Source organism: Scyliorhinus canicula, chromosome 3 (genome assembly GCF_902713615.1).
Source record: "Scyliorhinus canicula chromosome 3, sScyCan1.1, whole genome shotgun sequence".
Lineage (NCBI taxonomy): Eukaryota > Metazoa > Chordata > Chondrichthyes > Carcharhiniformes > Scyliorhinidae > Scyliorhinus > Scyliorhinus canicula.
Genome location: NC_052148.1, coordinates 234,410,033 through 234,429,706, shown reverse-complemented (window position 1 = coordinate 234,429,706; position 19,674 = coordinate 234,410,033). Strand labels below are relative to the sequence as shown.

Sequence of the window (19,674 nt, the reverse complement as noted above, 5' to 3'; positions counted from 1 at the left end):
TGCCAGATTTCAGGCCAGAAAGTTTGAGCTAAGTGCAATTCAGGTCAAGGCAAGTTAGGTGGGGTCAAGGTTACTTGGATCGCGGAATAGAAGAGTGCAAAGTAGATAACTAGTCTGACACCACACCAATGCCGGATCAAGCCAAATTGTCTGAATAAGTTTTGTTTTCAATTTGACTCAATCAATATTGATGCATGGAACATTATAGGAGTGTCCAAACTTTGATGTTTGGACAGTGGAATTCAGGTATTTGTTTTTCAATATAAAATTTAGAATACCCAATTCTTTTTTTCCCAATTAAGGGACAATTTGGCGTGGCTTATTCACCTACCCTGCACTCCTTTTTGGATTGTCGGGGTGAGTCCTATGCAGACGTGGGGAGAATGTGCAAGCTCCACACGGACAGTGACCTGGGGCCGGGATCTAACTCGGGTCCTCGGCGCCATGAGGCAGCAGTACTAACCACTGCGCTATCGTACTGCCACTAGGAATTGAGGTACTGTACCTGTAATATGTTAGAACAACCAAAATATAATTACAACCAAAATAAATTCTTAGGCAATGTACTCCCTACAATCCAGATGTAAGAGTCTCTTATACTTTGCGGTTTCAAAACTTTTCACTACCAATTTCCTCCTACAGTACACTTAGGGACTTTAAATACCAAGGATTTCTAAAGGATAGGAATTTGTGAATATTGAAATGTAGCCCACCAGGTGCCATTTATGTTATTTCCCTGGGGTTTCCTCAAATCCTTTGCCAATGTTAAGGCAGTTAATGGCAAGAATCCTTATTATGTCTTTTCAATGTCCCGTAGCAATGCTTCCAGGTAATTTGGGAGCTGCTGTTTTTGATGTTATTGCAGTTCCACTACAGTGTAAACATGGCAGTAATTCACCCGTTACAGTCATACAGCAAATTTGCTGAAGTAATGCATTGTGTGATTGACACACTATAAAAATACTGTGCACCTCACTGAAGCTGAAAGCTATAAATATAGCTGTAATACAGGAGTAATTTTAACCTAGCCCACACAGTGGCAAGCTGACAGGATTGGATTGATTGCCCATTTTACACCCCATCTATTGACTTCATGGAAAGTAAAGTCAAATATGATGTAATTTAGGTTCAACATCGTGCATTTCTAGGATTGCAAATATCTAGTTCATAATTCATTAATACTTCAGAGGTAAAGTTTAGCTCGGGGAAGGTTAAAATTTAACAATAGAAATGGAACAAGCGCAACTTAAAGCAGCTTAAAATCTATTACACTGAAATGGTTGGACCCATGTTAACTTAAGGGGTTAACTGCTCGAAAGGCAAGATCCTAAAACAGCAGGTGGCTTAAATAGCTGCCGAGATGGAGACGTGATGTCTACAGTGCTTGCAAAGAAGTGCACTCCAGAGTCATATTTTGTTTTGGGAGTTAAGAGTTTAATTAGCTTAAAAGCATCGAGTAAACCCCAACAAGCAGTTATGTTGTCATGGAGTTGGGGCAGCTTAAGAATTTATAGATTGGTGCAGCCAGGAACTGGAGTTCGGAGAAAACCTGGGGCAGTGCCAGCTAAGTGAAGCTAGCAGTGTGCAGAGGAGTTGGAGTTGCACCAGTAATTAGATGCAACAGTGCAGCTTTGTGAATCACGTGGAACCCAGTCTCAGAAGAGATTGCTGCATTAGGAAGTGAAAAGTCATTTGAGCAGTCTGAGTTGGAGCAGCTTTCAAGGGAATTCAGAGGCTAGATCTTTGAAAATTAGTTTAAATTCCTCATGAGAGAGCATTTTACTAAGATTTTGTGCCTCACATTGGTCACTGATGACTGGGTGAATTGCTGGGAAATCCATGGAATTTGTCTTGGTGCCATCTACCATTAAATGTGCGGTGTGTTTGACCTCAGCTTGCCCGTTAATTCATATTTACATTATATCCATTCTAAATGTTAAGACATAGATATTGTAAATTGTTTTACATTTCTGACTGTGTAGTAAAGTTTACTTTGTTTGTTTAGAATCTGGAATTTTGCGGTTTTATTCTCTCAGTGGGGTAGCTGGGATTTCAAACTTTCTCTACTTTAAACAAAACGTTACTGCCCCCAAACAAGGTTGTAACACTAGTCAAATGAGTCAAGTTAAAATAACAATCGCTATTTATTCAAAACTTACTTAATTCTGTTTGTTCTTCTGACCCAAAATCACTGCTTGACCTCTCAAGCAGTAGCAATATTTGCATTAAATGCAAGTATCTTTTTAGGTTGTTATCTCTTTCATTTCTTTTGCTTGATTATTTGCCATCAGTGGGACTGGAGGATTCCACCGCCGTGATGGCTGGAAAATTTCAAACTTTGTCAAATACTCAGAGACTTTGTTTATATAACGGTTACAAAATAAGAAAGGAGAGAGAGTGCGTGTGAGTGTTGTTGCACAGAGAGAAAGGACGGGCAACGTGGAATGCAAAGGGAAATCAAGTATGATCCAGGACAAAGCACCCCGTCCATCACCTTAAATATTCACTCCTTCCACCACTGATGCACCGTGGCAGCATGTCTACCATCCACAAGATGCACTGCAGCGACTCACCAAGGCTCCTTCAACAGTACCTTCCAAACCTGTAACCTCGAAGAACAAGGGCAGCAGATGCACGAGAACACCACCACCTGCAGGTTCCCCTCCGAGTCACACATCATCCTGACTTTGAACTAGTCTCTGTCTCTGGATCAAAATCTTGGAATTCTTTTCCTAACAGCATTGTGAGTGTACCTACACCATATGGTCTGCAGTGGTTGTATTGGCGGCTTACTATCACCATATGAAGGGCAACTAGGGATGGACGAAAAATGTTGCCCCATCCACTGGCGCCCACATCCACGAAAGAGCAAGAAGAAAGTCTAGGGATACTGAAGAGACTGGATCAACAAACTATCTAACTGGAGGCATAGTTGTCATGCTTCTAATCAAATCATTCGATTCTGATAAGAAGTTAATAACTTCCAACAACACATGTTAAGTTACTATCTATGGTGTTCCTCCAACATTAGTTGAAATGCATTATGAAATCCTGTTGAGTGCAGTGGAGCTGTCACACAATATTAGATGTGTTTCACTGTACTTATTGGGTCATATAAGATGCCCATTCCAGGATCACTTCAAAGCACACCTTCACAATGTTGTAGCCATGCACCATCTTAATAATATATAGATCCTACATGCACAATTCAATTATCATGTTTTATTTTAAACCCAATAGTTACGGACAAGATGATGTTGGCTTGTGACTGAAATTATATCTCAGGAAGAAGCAAGAACTTCCTTTGTGGCTGAGAGATAACAATATGTGACAGGATGTGGCATGAGACAATCCATGGAAGAAGCACTTACCTTATAACAATATAAAGTTCTTGGCAATGCCTCCTCAACATGTGCCTGAAATCATTGTGCGTGTATGTTTTATATGTAAAATTAAAAATAAACACACAGGGACATTACAACAGTATAATTCTCTTGCCTCAATTATACTACAGATTGAGTATCCCTTATCCGAAATGCTGGGGGCCGAACGTGTATCGGATTTCGGAATATTTTGGATTTCAGAATATACTGGGCAGCTGTGTCACTTGTTGGGAACTGTGCCTGTGCGGAACATTCGGAACTGTGCTTTGGGAATTGTACATGTGTGGCGCGCATTGGGAACTGCGCATCACCCAGGAGACTTGTGGGTTTTCCCACTTGTGACATCACGTCGGTGCTCAAAAGAAAGTGCGGATTTCAGAATTTTTCTAAATTTCAGATAAGGGATGCTCAACCTTTCAGTAATTTTGTTTATAAAAACACTCCCATTCCTATGCGGAATCACATGGAAAAGACTAGCACCATAATGTAAACTAATTAAGTTTCTATTCACCTTATAAGGTAGCATCAGGAATCAGATGACTGATTACTTTTCCAGGTTATAATGCCATTCGCACCCCTCAAGCACATTATGCTTAAGAGTACAAATTACTAGATTCAGATCTCTTCCTGACAAAACTCTGGCACTACTCCTCCTGCACCATTGTTTGTCCTCCATTATCAGCCATTTGTTTCTCCATATTGCATCACTTGTATGATACTTCATGCACATTTCATAAATGTAAACTGCTTCATAATTTCACACTACTTCCCGATGCCACATCGTTCTCTCATGATGCCACAAATTTGCCTTTTGATATCACTAAGCTATTTTGTTGCCTTCATTCAACAGACCTAAAAGCAACTTATTAATGTATTTTAAAAGGTTCTGTTTAATCTTTTTGCACTCTGTAGTAAAAGTACAATATTAAATGGTGGTCAGTGAAAATGGAATTTAAGTGACATGGATGATTCACTTGTGGCTTTGCCATTTGTAGGTTATCAGGTCTAATTGACTGAGGGATAAAATTAGATTCATATTCTTCACCATGTCAAACCTCGGGTGTCCCTAGTTACCAGTTATTTATATCGCTGTTTCCAATTTGTAGACGTAGGACACTACATGCAGAACAGTTAGGATCCTCCTCAACTAAATGTTTTGCAGTGATAAAGAAAGGACCATCTACAAAAGATGTTCACTGACAAACAACATCTTTTGCCATACAGATGCTTATTATCCAAACCATACTGCTTTAGTCGCAAGTCTGCAATCAAATAAAATGATAGTTTTTCCTGGAACATTTCATGACTTATGAGAAAGTGTAATCAGTATTACAAAACTTTAGTTCTAAGAGTAAGGGTATCAAAAAAGGGGGGGAAAAATCAATTATAATATTTTTATTACTATTTTTTAAAATGTCACCACAATCACAGAGGACCATAGGCTGCTCTCCCCTTTGAGGGCTGACTGATGGTGATTTGACCTCAGACGAGAACGGGCAAGGTTGAGAAGTCGGGGCCTTCACGAATACCTTCGCCAGTATGGGAATTCAACCCGCACTCCTGGCGCCACTCCGCAACACGGACCAGCCATCACACCAACTGAGCTAACCTATTAGTCCATTTATTTTGATATGCAGAAATACTATTTAGTGATTCAGGCAACCAAAGAGAATAACAAAAATGTCAGCACAGAATGACCCATTACGCCTGTGGATTATAATTTAAATAACATTCACTTACCTCCGCTTTTTGTGTTCTGGGAAAACTAGACGATTTCTCAACTGCATAAACATCCACAAGGTATAGATTTGGACCTTGCTCCCGATCCAGCACAGCAGCTGTTTGGATGACACCATTGTGGTGCCCAATTGTGAAAAGCCGTCCAACAGACTTTCCCCCACAACGAACTGAAACTATGTAATACTCCAATAATGCTGAAGAATCTCTGGGATCTGCTGCCTCTAAAGAGATCACACTGGTACCCACAGGTTCTCCTTCACGTAAAATGGTGATGTATTTAGGCTGAGTAAAGACAGGTCCATCTAGACCCTGAAGGATAATAGTCAGTTCAGTGCTGGTTGTCCTTCTCTCTGGTCCAAAGTCTACAGCTGACACAACAAGATGGTATGTGAGTCTGGAGGGAACCAAAGGTGCTACTATTCTAATATCTCCATTATACCGATCCATCATGAAGGTATTACTATCTCCATTCAATAGTTCATACTCAACTTCTCCATTTGGTCCTTCATCTAGATCTATAGCCCTGATAGTTGTGAGAATGGAACCCATCACAAGAGCACTATCAGCAACTAGAGCATTTTGTGATACAAAAACAGGAGCATTGTCATTCTGATCAGTCACTAAGATGGTGACATTCTTTAAAGCAAAACGTCTGAAATCTAGTGGAACTGCTTGATCAATGGCTTTAATGGTGAGTTCAAATAGGTTGGAAAATTCACGGTCAATCTCTGCATTGGTCCGCAGAGTCCCATCAGAAGCACGGATTACAAAATGGTTTCCCCTTGGTATTTGCTGGGCTATGCAATATTGCAACTCTCCATTAATATCGGCATCAGGGTCCTGGGCATTTATTGTCAGTACAGATGTGCCAACTGGAATATTTTCCATTATAGATTTAAAAACATCTCCAGGAGGGAAACTAGGTGGATTATCATTAAAATCTCTTACTTGAATCACTACCGACATTGTTGAGGATCTTGGTGGCCTTCCATTATCTTTTGCTGTTATGTTCAAATGGTAAACAGATTGTGTTTCAAAATCCATTGTTTTTGCAAGGAAGATACTACCAGTATTATGACTAATGCTAAATGTTCCGTGATTGTTACTTCCTGTAATGCTATAATGGATCTCAGCATTGTCCCCCGAATCTGAATCAGTGGCAGCTGCAGATTCTACAAGCTCTCCTACTCTCATATTTTCCAACGCATCAATATACATTACAGACTTAGGAAACAAAGGAGTATTGTCATTTTCATCTAACACGCTGATAATTAAAGTACATGTGGAGCTCAAAGGTTCACTCCCCAAGTCCACTGCTAAAAGAGTCAAAGAATAGGATGCTGTCGCTTCATGATCCAGCTTTCCTACCAATGTCACTTGTCCTGTGGTACTTTGAATTGTAAACTGTTCTTCTTCATTCCCTTTGATGATAGAGTAATTTACCAAAGCATTATTCCCCTCATCAACATCTGAAGCACTAACACGAAGTACCGGTGTTAAATTTCCTGCTGATTCAGATATTGTGGCCTGATATAGGTCTTTAGTAAATCTGGGTACATTATCATTTGTATCCCTGATGTGTATCTGTACAGTAGCATGGTCCTGGAGAGGTTTTGGCAATCCTTGGTCTGATGCAATTATGGTAAAGGTGAAAACTGCAGCCCCTCGTTGCCACATTACAGCCTCTCGGTCAAATTGGTGTATACTGATAATTTCCCCAGTGACTGCATTCAGCTCAAAATCAAGTTGGGGCATTTCAAGTGTATACTTCACTTCACCATTAAATCCAAGGTCATTGTCCACAGCATTGACATAACCAACTGTTGAACCAGCTTTCTGTTCCTCTTCAAAATGGAATACATAATTTGTGCTGTTGAATAAAGGTCTATTGTCATTTACATCTTCTAGTATTATTGTCACATTCACAGTTGCACTCAGAGGCTCCACTGCTCTGTCTGCAGCAATAACCATCAGGACATAATGGCTTTGAGATTCACGATCCAAGTCCGTCTTAATGTACAACTGCCCATCAGGAAAAATACCAAACTTCTTCTCTCTGTTCCCTTGTGCAATGTCATAGGTGATCTCCCCATTCACTCCTGAATCTTTGTCTGAAGCCTGGATTTTGAAGAACCTAGAGTTCACAGGTTCTGCCTCGGATATTGTGACCTCGTATGAAAGCTGGTCAAATACCGGCGAGTTGTCGTTCACATCATGTACATAGACAGTCAAAATTAAACTAGATGCTCGCTGAGGAACACCCATGTCAGATGCTACTGCCTCCACCTGATATGAGCCTGCAGTTATGTCAAGAGGTCCATTTAAAGTTACTGTTCCAGTTTTCTCATCAACGTGGAAGAGACCTTTAGGATTCTGCCGCAAGGAATATGAAACCAGGCCATTAATACCTTCATCAGGATCCTTTACTTCAGCCTGGAAGATCATGTGTCCCGAACCCCAGTTTTCAACTGCATTAATATTTTCAACTGCATGAGGGAAACGTGGAGAATTGTCATTCAGATCCTTGACAGTGATATTCACCAAGGTCTCCCCAGTCACAGTGCCACCACTTGCCACAACCTTTAACTGGTAAAATGCCCGTTCTTCCCTGTCTATGGTGCCGGCAGTATTAATTTGACCTGTCGATCCACCAATGGTAAACATGCCCCTCTGGTCTCCTGAAGTGATAAGGTAAGTGATGTTGGTGTTAAGATCAAGCGAAGATGCAGATACGGTGCCAACAAGAGAACCAATGGCAATATTTTCAAAAATAACAAAACTATAGCTGTTCTGGCTGAATGATGGAGGATTGTCCTGTGTGTCGATAACTGTGATGGTTACAATAGCTGGATTCTGAGAGCGGAGATTTCCACCATCAGTGGCAATGACCTGCAACCAAAAATCATACAGAAAAAAATTAAAACAGCATAATTAAAATGACAAACATTTATTGTAACTCATTACTGACTGAAAGATTACTATGCACAAAGCAACATTATAATTGACGGTTTGTAACTAGAAAAAAAGAACTTTGAGATAATCAATTCGGATTTGATTAAAGAAGGGGCTGATTTAGCACAGTGGGCTAAATGGCTGGCTTGCAATGCAGAACAGGGCCAGCAGCACGGGTTCAATTCCCGTACAGGCCTCCTCGAACAGGTGCCGAAATGTGGCAACAAGGGGCTTTTCACAATAATTTCATTGAAGCCTACTTGTGACAATAAGCGATTATTATTACAATAAAGCAATATATTAAATGAAGCTGATAACTGGGGTTCATGAAGTAATCCATTTTCTGGATTTTCTAACGTAGCATCAGGTCTCCCATCCCACTACACTGCATCAGGATTTCCCAGAGGTCCCAAATGTATGTATCTGGACCAGTGTCTGTAGTACTGAAATGAGGAAGGGCAGTCCTAAACTTTCTGAAGCTTGCAGCTGCATTTCTGCCACAGCCCTCCCTTCTCCCCACAACACTACCCCCCAATTCCCACTGGAAGGCTCTGTATGCTAATGTGCAAGGAACTAATTCCATTTCACCAAATGTTAGACTTTCTGATCAGAGAAAATGTTATTTTATTCTGTCCCAACATTGTTTCAGCCACAACCTCAAACTTCCACACCAATCAAGGCGATCTATGTGACGTCACTGATAAGTTCTGTATTAGGGATTGTTTTGGGCTTATTAGGAACTAGATTAACTCATTTTACATAATCCTTACATTTAGCAGGCAAAGAACACATCCACCCCATCAATTATATGAAAGATAGCATAAAAACATTTATTTTCAATGATTAATGATTTCGATCAATTGAAATTGGGGTTTGGTAGCTATAGTGCACACTGCCAGGGATGAGAAGAGAACAGGCTTGTGCCCGACTTCTTCCCAATCTCTGTTTTGTCACTGTGAGAAATGTCAGGTGTGTTGTCAATCTGGACCTGATGTGAAGCCAGGTGCCAAAAGTGAAAAACCAGAGTGAAACCCATTATACTGCCGAGTCTCTCTTCTTTGGCTTATTCTTAAATGGATGGCCACATTCCCTCTTTATAAGGGGTACAATTTTTGTCCTCCCTTATTCTTGTGCCTTATACTTAACTGGGGACATTATTTAGTTGTGCAAAAATCTCAGCAGTTAACATTTCAACAGATTGCCTTCTTTATTCTATTCATCAACATTGCTTGTACACATTACTTTCTCCCGCTAAACTGATATGTTTTTAAAAGGTTGCTCGATGAACTTCCTTTGGGCCTCCGTCAGTGCTACTCTGAAACTAGCCATGGGAAGACGACGTGTGAGGGGAAAAAGGTGAAAGTGACTCTTTTCCTAAACGTAAAATACCTGACCTTTCTTTGGCACTTCCCTACTATGCCAACAACAAACTGCATTTATATAGTGGCTTTACACAGTAAATAAAAATCCCACAAGGCTTCACAGGAGCTTAATAAGTCAGAAATTGACATACAGTCAAAGAGCTATTAAGACAGGTGACTAAAAGCTTTAAAACATTTTAAGCAACATCTTAATGATCAAAAGTGGTGGAGTCTGAGAGGCTTAGAGAGCAAATTCCAAAGCTTAGGCCACCAGTAGTGAAAAAGAGATATTCAAGAGGCCAGTTTTGGAGGCATGCAAAGATCTTGGGAGGGTTATACTAGGGATGGTTTCAAAAATAACAAGAACCAATGCTACTGACTTATAAGATCAGGGCATTGACAGATGGGAGCCAACATTTGTCAGCAAGTACAAAGGTGATAGGTGAACCAAAATTGTGCAGGTTAGGGTTGGATTCGCTGAGTTTTGGATAAGTTCAAGTTTATGAAAGGTGGAAGATTTGGAAATCAGATAAGACACCATTAAAATAGTTAATCATGGTGGTAGCAAAAGCTTGGATAAGGGTTTCTGCAGCAGATAGGGTGAACCTGTGGCAAAATGCAGTGGAACGGAGAAAACGCAATTTCAATAAGGCTGAGGGGACTGATATAGGTTTTGATAAACTTTCTCTTTTCAGGTCATCTTTCTTAAAGCAGTAGTCCAAAACTTTTGTTTATGTATGGATAGATAGAGGTGTTCAAAATCATGAGGAGTCTGGACAGAATAGAAAGGGAGAAACTGTTCCCATTGGTAGAAGGATCAGGAACCAGAATGCACAGCTTTAAGATAACGGACAAAATAAGTTGTTTTCATGCAGTGAATGGTTAGGATCTGGAGTATAATGCCTGTGAGTGCAGTGATGGCAAGGTCAATTGAGACTTTAAAAAGATGGGATGAATATTTAAAAAGGAATAATGCACAGGCTAAGGGGAAAAGGCAGGAGAATGGCACTGGCTTGAACTCCTTTGTAGGACCAGCACAGACGCGATGGGCCAAATAACCTTTTCTGCTGTAATCAACTTAATAATTCTAATGAGGGTAAAAATTGGAAGGCATAAAGATGAAAATAATTATTAAATGCTAGTAATGTCCAAATTACTTTTTAAATCTAAGGACAATGAAGTCATTAATAAACAAAGGATATAAGGGAGAAGAACAGGGACTCTCACCAAGGCTCATTTGACAACACCTTACACGCATGCAAATTCTACCATCTATCAGAACAAACGCAGCAGACCGGTGGAACAATACCACATGCAAGTCCGTCACCAAGTCACACATCATCCTGCCTTGGAACTATATCACTGTACCTCCATTGTTGCCGAGTCAAAATCCTGGAACTCCTTCCCTAACAGCATTGTGGATGTATCCACAATGCATGGAATGAAGTAGTTCAAGAAAGAGGATCACCACCACCACCTTTACAAGAACAATAATGGATGGACAATAAATGTTGGACTTGCCAATGATGCTCACATCCCAAGAACAAAAAGAAAATAAATGCTCTGTGATCTCCACATAAAGCAATTCTTAATTACTGCAAACTTTACGATTGTTTTGAGATTGGGAACAGTTCTGTATGCGCAATTTGAAACACAGAAGCATGCATAACATCATAGTGGCTGGAGCTTACGTGTTTACTTCGCCAATGTTGGAATGCAGACTAGGAAGGGGAGCTCAGTGCTATATCTATCTCCAACCACATGGTCTGAAAAACTGATAGCTACAGACTTTCCAGACAAGTTAGACAAATATAATTAAAGGCTAATTTCAATTGTTTTTAAAACATAAAAGGTTCTTGAGATAAATTATTCACTCTTTTGGCATTCTTCCCAAAACCAAGCAATGTTCAATCCACCTTAAAAGCACACTGAATTTTTCACTGAAATAATTAAAAAGCAAAGTATCACTCTCCATTTCTAAATGGGGGGAAATCTTCCAAACATTAAACGCGGCCTATGCAAACCGAGGGCTTGATTGCACTTTTACGAAGGTATTCATATATTATAAGGAATATGAAAAATCTGGTCAGTTCAGCTTTCTGGAATTTGGACTGTGAATTCAACCAGTGCCTAAATCAAACAACTATACTCAAGAGAATAGAAAATTAGTATAAAGTTATATTTCTTGATTTTTTTTTGATTTACAAAATATTATTATGCATCTTTTGTGACTGATTTGATTATTTGTTTTGCTCATATCCTCTGAGGAATACCAAGACTGGTATATCATAATTAGATCCAGATTCAGTATGGTGTGAAAATAAATCACAGCCCTACTTAAGTAAATTGCATGTTCAAAAAAACTTAACATCTCTTAATGTGTGTTTTGTTCCATAGTCATACAAACAACTTCATCCCTCGCCTGTGTTGAACCAGTTAATCTAATTTGGGTGACAGTTTGAGGCATTACAATTGGGCATAGCATCCCTCAACAATGAATTGGAAAAATTATCCATTTGGATGAGATATCAGAGTGCCACCACAGGCTGTAGAAATGTATTTTAATATAGAATGCAGTCTTCCAGAAAGGAGGAGTCAGGAAGGGAAAAGCAGGGTAAGAATACATTAAATAAGTTCATAACCAGCAAGGGCAGTGAACATGTTTTTTAAATTTATCAATTTCTTTTAAGTGTTTTACGTAGAAAGAGCAATCAGGCACAATTCTATATTGACATGTTAAAGTTGTTTGAGTAGGGAACAATGCGGTATTGAACATGGGAGCACCAGCAGTGTGGTATGGGAGAGTGGTGGGTTAGGAGTCCACCTTTTCATCCGCATTTGAGTACCAAATTTTGTTCATTCTATATGAAGGATGCCAAATGGAGCACCTAACTGGAGAAGGGATTTTTAAAAAGTGAGTCATGAACAGGCAGTATAATTCCTGGCCACAAGCCAATTTCGACATTGGTGGTGGTCTGTAAGCAGGATATCGGCTGACCCTCTCCAATGGTACAAGCCCAGAGTTATCGCTGAGGAAGGAACTGCTGCAAAATTATGGATAAAAACAAATTACTGCGGATGCTCAAATCTGAAACCCTTCATCTGGACTCAAATTGTTAGCTCTTTTCTCTCCCTACAGATGCTGCCAGACCTGCTGAGATTTTCCAGCATTTTCTCTTTGCTGCAAAATTATGGTGTGCATCCCACAAAATTAAATGTCTTTTTGGTGATCTACACTTTCTTTCAGTGACTTTCTTTCCATTAATATGTGTCATGCTCCATTGATTGAGTACATTGCTACACTGTTTCTCACAGGCTGCTCGGATTCTTCAAATGAATTCGCCATCTCAGCCAGACAAGATGCGCCACAGTAGGGAGTGAGTAAAAATCAGAACTAGTCATGGCAGCTCTTTGTGGAAGCTGCATGTGAGCAGCATAGTAAAGGTCCCCAGATCAATATTTGGTGCAGGCAAATCCTCAAAAAGGAAGGAAATCCTCCAATAGTAAGATCAATAGCACAATGTGGTCGCTGAATTCCCATGTCCCTCCGGGCTCCCTGATTGTCCTTCATCCCGACCCCAACTAGATCAATTTTATCTGTGACTTGAGGCAGTTTCTGGCACAAGATGTAACATTCGGCGAAAAATGGTTCTGGTTCTGGCCAATCTCCATGAAAAATTATGAAAAAGTGTTCGGCACATGTTCAGAAAAACATACCTTGAAAATATGTTTGGAGCTTTTCCAAACGAAGATTTGGGGGGGGGGGGGGGGTGAGAAGGGGGACAACAGCTGTGGCAGCACGTCCTTGAGACTGGACTTTTTAAAAAAAGTTAAAGTTGGGTCGTCTGTTAACACCGGTCGGGGGAGGAAGGGAATCAAAGGTCACACTCAGGGACCCTGTGGTGCTGTATAACTTGTCCTTGCTGCGCTTTCCAGTGAGTGCAATCAAACCTAGCCACTTCAGTTACCCTACTCCTCTACCTTTTGCATTTGCTGCATTGTTTAAAAAAGTTGAAAATCCAGTTTTAACCCATGATGTACCTGCAGCTGATAAGCTGTCTTCTCCTCTCGGTCCAGCGGACGCCTGGTGGAGATGATCCCGGTGTCCCTGTGGATCTGGAAGTTGAGGGTGTCCCCCGCTGTGATGGAGTAGTTCACGGTGCCATTGCTGCCCAGGTCGGGGTCGGCAGCAGAGACGGTGCCGATGTAGGTGCCGGCGGGCTCGTTCTCCTGGACATTGGCGAAGTACTGCACGGGGTAGAAGGTGGGCCGGTTGTCGTTGATGTCCAGCAGGGTGACGGTGACCCGCGCCACGGAGGAGAGCGGCGGGGTGCCCTTGTCGACGGCCCGGACGAGCAGGTGGTACTCGGGCTGCTCCTCGCGGTCGAGCGGCGCCGCGCAGCTGAGGCGGCCGGAGACGGGGTCGAGGCGGAAGAGGAGGAGGTGGCGGGCCGGGCTGGCGGCGGCGGCCTCCAGGAGGAAGCGGACGGTGCCGTTGGCGCCCTGGTCCTTGTCGAGGGCGGTGAGCACGGCCAGCTGGGTGCCGGCGGGCGAGTGCTCGGGGACGGAGAGGCGGTAGGAGGGCCGCGGGAAGGCGGGCGCCTGGTCGTTGACGTCGCCCACGGTGATGTGGAGGGTGGTGTAGGAGGTGCGGGGCTGCAGGCCCTGGTCCTGGGCGCTGATGTTGAGGGTGAGCTCGGCCACGCTCTCGCGGTCCAGGCGGGCGGCGCTGGTGACCAGGCCGCTCTCCTCGCTGACGCGGAACCAGCCCAGGCGGTTGCCCGACACCACGGCGTAGCGCAGCCGCGCGTTGAGGCCCGAGTCGCCGTCCGTGGCCGAGAGGCCGCCGATGTAGCTGCCCACCGGCACATCCTCGGCCACCCACACGCGGTAGAGCGGCTGCTGGAAGAGTGGCGCGTGGTCGTTGATGTCGTTGACGAAGATGAGCAGGCTGGCCAGCGAGGAGCGCGCGCGCGGCACGCCGCGGTCCGACACCCACACGCTCAGGTTGTAGGAGGGGATGCGCTCGCGGTCCAGCGCGGCGGCCACCTGCACCAGGCTGAGGCCCGGCACCGGCGAGCGGCGCACGGCGAAGTGCAGCTGCTCGTTGCCGCCCAGCAGCGAGACGGACACGTTGCCGTTGGCCGAGGAGTCGGCGTCGCTGACCGTCAGCAGGGCCACCACGGTGCCCACCGGCGCGTTCTCGTCCACCGCCGCGAAGCGGGAGCTGGCGGGCAGGTAGCGGAAGCGCACCACCGGGTCGTTGTCGTTGACGTCCAGCAGCTGGAGCGTGGCCTCGGCGCGGCCGCTGAGGGGCGGGCTGCCGCCGTCGCTGGCCCGGATCACCAGCGAGTACTGCCGCTTGGTCTCGTAGTCGAGCGCCTCCCGCACGGTCACCACGCCGCTGAGGGGCTCGATGGCGAACGGCGTCCCTTCGTCCAGCGAGTAGGCCACGTCCCCGTTGGCGCCCTGGTCCCGGTCGCTGGCCGTCACCCGCAGCACGCTGAAGCCCACGGCCACGTCCTCCGCCACGCTGCCCTGGTAGTGGGCCTGCGAGAAGCGGGGCGAGTTGTCGTTGGTGTCCAGCACGGTGACATTGACCTGCAGGTAGCCGAACCTGCGCGGCAGCCCCCGGTCCTCCACCTCCACCAGCAGCTGGTAGCAGGGCTCCGTCTCCCGGTCTAGGCTGCCGGCCGTCACCAGGTGCAAGAAGGCGCCCTCCCCGCTCGGGTTGACCGTGATGTCCAGGCGGAACTGGCCGCCTTCGTTGCCGCGCACGATCCGGTAGGAGCGGTGGTCCACCCCGTTGGAGCCGGTGTCCGCGTCGGTCGCCGTGTCCAGGATGACCTGCCGCCCGCCGCTGCTGTCCTCCCGGAAGGTCACCGCGATGCTGGACTCGGGGAAGGCGGGCGTGTTGTCGTTGATGTCCAGCACCACGATGCGCACCTCGGTGGGGTAGGTGGGCTGGCTGGACAGCACCACGATGTTGATCACGTCGCTCGGCAGCGCTTCGCGGTCGATCACCGCCGTGGTGGAGATGACACCTGTGGTGGCGTTGATGGCGAACAGAGCGTGGCTCTCGCTGAAACGGTAGCTGAAGTCGGGCTTGGTGAGTATGGTGCCCACCACCGTGCGGGGCGGCTGCTCCTCCTGGATCTGGAACACTTGACGGAGTTGGTTGGATGCGGCGTCCCAGCAAAAGCTCAGGAACACCAGCAAAACGGCGAGCAAGTTGCAGCCTCTACCTAACGGTACCATGGTAAGAGAGTGTCCTGAGCCCACCTTTCCAACTGAATGTGCTTTTTCCAAAATGCATCAAATCTGAGTGCAGCCGGGGAAGGGAAAATTCCAACAAAAGGTACCGTTTAGCTTAACTTGCAAGAACACCAGCGCCACGATTCTTTTTTTTTGTAATATTTAATGTGCGTCTTCCACTGCGTCTCTTCGTAAAGTTTCTCCAAAGCTGCTTTTGGCGTTTTGCTAAAGTTTGTGTAAACTTTTTAAAAACTCAATCCAACTTATGAATAGTTTTTTTCTTTCTCCCCCCGTGTGTCTTAGTTCGCGGTTTGTCGTGGGAGAGGGTGCTCGAATATAGTTTCAGCGCACTGCCGCTTTCGCTCTGGCACCAGGAAAGACATGACTTGCTTTGGTCATTCCTCGGGATCTTACTTTCTCCCACTCGCTCCCAACGCAACCAAACTCCGGAGCACGGGAAGACTCCGCCCGGCCCCCCAACTCACGGCCACCGCGCCTCTCATTGGCCGGTACTGGCCGGCCGCCGCGCCCCCTCCCACACAGGGCTGGCCCCCTGTGGTCAATGCCCCTGTCAATCACAATGAGTGGCATCCGCTCCCTCCCCAAGGGAAGCGAGGTTGAGCTGACTTGCGAGGTGAGGGGTAAGAAATGAGGAGGAAGGGGGCGTCGCTAAAGTGTGCTTGGAACCGTTAGCTGGTTACCAGGAATAACTCCAGGGATTTGCGGCTCTGGCTTGAGTGGCAATGGGCTGCGCATAATGTGTTCAAGTCCAGGACTTGCAAACTGTACCAGAGTTTCATAAGGGGAGGGACAATACTTTTAAAGCGAATATGCAATTATGTACCAGAGTAACATGCACAAGGCGTGCTGCATTATTACGACCGACTTCTGCTATGTGCTGGACAGAAAAACTGCCTTACACTCTGACAGCTAGGTGGTTGAATGTGAGCAGGCTACGTGCTTCACATAGTTGTTCAAGCGACGAAAGGTGTCAAACTCTCAGCTGTCGGAGCTGACCCATAGCTGCCTTACAATCAGATTCGTTTTGAGCTGTCAAAGTCAACTGTTTGCCCATTTAAGTCCGCATGCTGCTTTGCGCGAAAAATAAATAACCCCTTCAACTGTTAATTTTACAGAATACGGAGCGTATTTGGAAATATTAAAGACAAAAGTCCCGGGTAAAGTAGCTTAACAAAAGAGCGAGTTTCGCTACATTCGGAATGTGATTAATCAAGGCCAGACTTGGACTACTGAAAAAAAGTTATAAATCACCTCGCAAAGAATTTATATTTTTATAAAACAGCAGCAACTTTCTGATACAGTACCATAATTACGAGAAAGAGAAAACCTCAAGCGATTGGAGCATTTCCCAGCAAAGCTGAGAATTCACTGTGTGCTATACAACAGCGTCCTCCAGCGTTTTTTGTTCAGCTGACAGCGGGTTAGTGCCATCCAAGACCTTCTATCCCTCTGGATATTTCGCTCCCATGTTTTGGGCAATTGTTGCTGCGTACCCGGGCCGTGAGTAGCGGACAGAAAGTGGAATGAAATGTATTTTCACAATTCGCCAAGTTGTAATCTGCTGCAGAACACCCATAGTCTTCGCTGTGACGCGGGGAAAGTCATTGAGCAAACCAATGTTTGGCGATTGCTGGAGCGATCGGGATCTTAAAATCCTCATGGATAATGTTTTGGACAAGTATGACCTCTTTGGGCGGAGAGGGCAGACCGCAACAAAATTGAGGATGTTAGCTGAAGGCCCGAATATCCATGGGGACATTCATAAAATGTTTCACGAGTTGAAGGCAATGCGAGGTTCATTTATATCGCGCCGTCAGGACGTTTGCACTCAATTCCTCTCATTTTCACAGGACAAGACCTTTATGAAAATTCCAGATGTCTTTATTTCGGCTGTTTACAGCTGGGAAAGGTGCCTGGAGAAGCAATGACTTTCCAGGTCCATTGTTTACTGTGCACCAACATCCTCCCCATATGACCGCTGAGCGAATTTTCTCACACCTACGTAATAATGACCTGGAATGAAAACAGAAACTCAGCGGATCTGGCAACCTCTGTGGATAGAGAAACAAGAGTTTTTAATTTTTTTACGGGCCCTGGGCGTCGCAGGCTAGCATTTTTATTGCCTATCTCAAATCCCATGAGGAGTGGTGGTGAGCTGCCTTCTTGAACCGCTACAGTTGGTGTGGTGTCAGTGCACTCACAGTGCTGTTTGGGTGGGAGTTGCAGGAATTTCGCCCAACCACACAGTAAAGACCTTGATGTAGTTCCAAATCAGAATGGCTTGTAGCTTAGAGGGGAACTTGCAGGTGGTGTGTCCCCATGCATCAGCCGTCCTTATAATTCCAGGTGATCAAAGTCGCAGGTCTGGAAGATGCTGTGGAAGGGGACTTGGTGAATTGCTGCATTGCATCTTGAAGATGGCACACACTACAGCACTGACACAGTGGCAGCAGGATGTGAATGCTGGGGGTGGTCGAAGTTCTGTGCACTTCGGGACTTTCCCCAAGTGGTGTTTAACGTGGCGAATACTAATACATCAGATGATGGGCAGTGTGTGGTAATCCAGCAGTTTCCTCACCGATGTTTGACCTGATGCCATAAGACCTCATGTAGTCTAGAGTCGATATTGAAGACTCTGAGGGTAACTCCCACCCCAACTGTTATATCACCTTCTCTGCTGGATCTATTGTGCTGGTGGGACGGGACATACCAGGAATGGTGATAGTGGTGTCTAGGATATTATCTGCAAGGCATTATTCCATCAGTATGACTGGCTTGACTAGTCTGTGAGACAGTACAAGCCCCAGATGTTAGTATTGAGGATTTTGCAGCATCGACAGGGCTGGGTTTGCCATTGTTTCTGGTGCCTAGGTCAATGCTGGCTGGGAGATCCGTCTGGTTTCATTCCTTTTTGTGGACTTTGCAGAGGTTTTGATTTCATTATTACCAAGACTAGCTTTTTAATTCCTGATTTGTTAACTGAATTTAAATTCCATCATTTGCCATGGAGGAATTCAAACCTCAGAACATTAACCTGGTTCTCTGGATTACTAGCCTACTGACATTACCATTGCACCACCACTTCCCCACAGTGTTAATGAAGTCCAATATGACCTGTTTAGAATTGGAGAGGCAGGAATGTGATGGGTTTTATGTTGTTGAAAATGGGAGGAGGGTGGATAAAAGGGAAGGTCACAAGGAGATTAGAGGGTGGGGCGATTAAATCACAGAGATATCATGGAACATAAGGCAAAGGCAGTGGTAATCTTAGTATTAATGACACAAAGAGTTGGTCTAGAATATGGTGACACAATGGCACAGTGTTTAGCACTGCTGCCTCAGCACTAGGGACCTGGGTTTGATTCTGGTCTTAGGTGACTGTATGGAGTTTGCATGTTCTCCCAGTGTCTGCGTGGGTTTCCTTCAGGTGCTCCAGTTTCCTCCCACAGTCCAACAATGTGGAGGTTAGATGCCTTGACCATGATCAATACACAGGCTAATAGGGATAAGGTGGGGGAGTGGGCCTCGGTAGAGTTCTCTTTTGGAGGGACTGCAGACTCAATGGACCTAATGGTCTCCTTCTGCGTTGTAAGGATTCTATGAAAATGTGTTCCCAGCGAAGGTCAGCGCTGTCTGAAAGCAAAAACATGAGAGCAAGATACAGACTGGGACTTGGGGGATATATAAAAATGGAGGACAGGGTTCATTGTCTGAAGCTGTTGAACCCGAGGCCGAGTCCAGAGGTTATAAGGTTCCTAATTGGGAAATGAGGTGTTCCTCCATCTTGCATTGGACTTCACTGGAACATTGTAGCACGTCAAGGATCGAAATATGGGCATGAGAACAAGACGCTGAATTGAAATGGCAAGTGACCAGACGGATGTGGTCATCCTTGTGGTTTGAATGGAAGTGTTCTGCAAAGTGGTCACCTATTCTACATTTGGTCTCCTGTTACAGACGCC

General features: G+C 44.8%; 1 protein-coding gene across 2 annotated transcripts in view; it reads right to left on the bottom strand.

The window, feature by feature from the left end:
• LOC119963370 (protocadherin Fat 4) overlaps positions 1-16,125 on the bottom strand; it is a 365,380-nt gene extending 349,255 nt beyond the window's left edge. Inside the window, exons 1-2 of one of the 2 annotated variants that reach the window (XM_038792402.1) lie at positions 13,478-16,125; positions 5,124-8,012 (exon numbers count right to left, since the gene is read on the bottom strand). In XM_038792402.1, the coding sequence (XP_038648330.1) occupies positions 5,124-8,012; positions 13,478-15,694 (5,106 nt within the window). In that variant the 5' untranslated portion in view covers positions 15,695-16,125. The remainder of the gene's footprint in view (positions 1-5,123; positions 8,013-13,477) is intronic. The other variant, XM_038792401.1, reaches the window with a different exon arrangement.
• Positions 16,126-19,674: the final 3,549 nt, after the last annotated feature.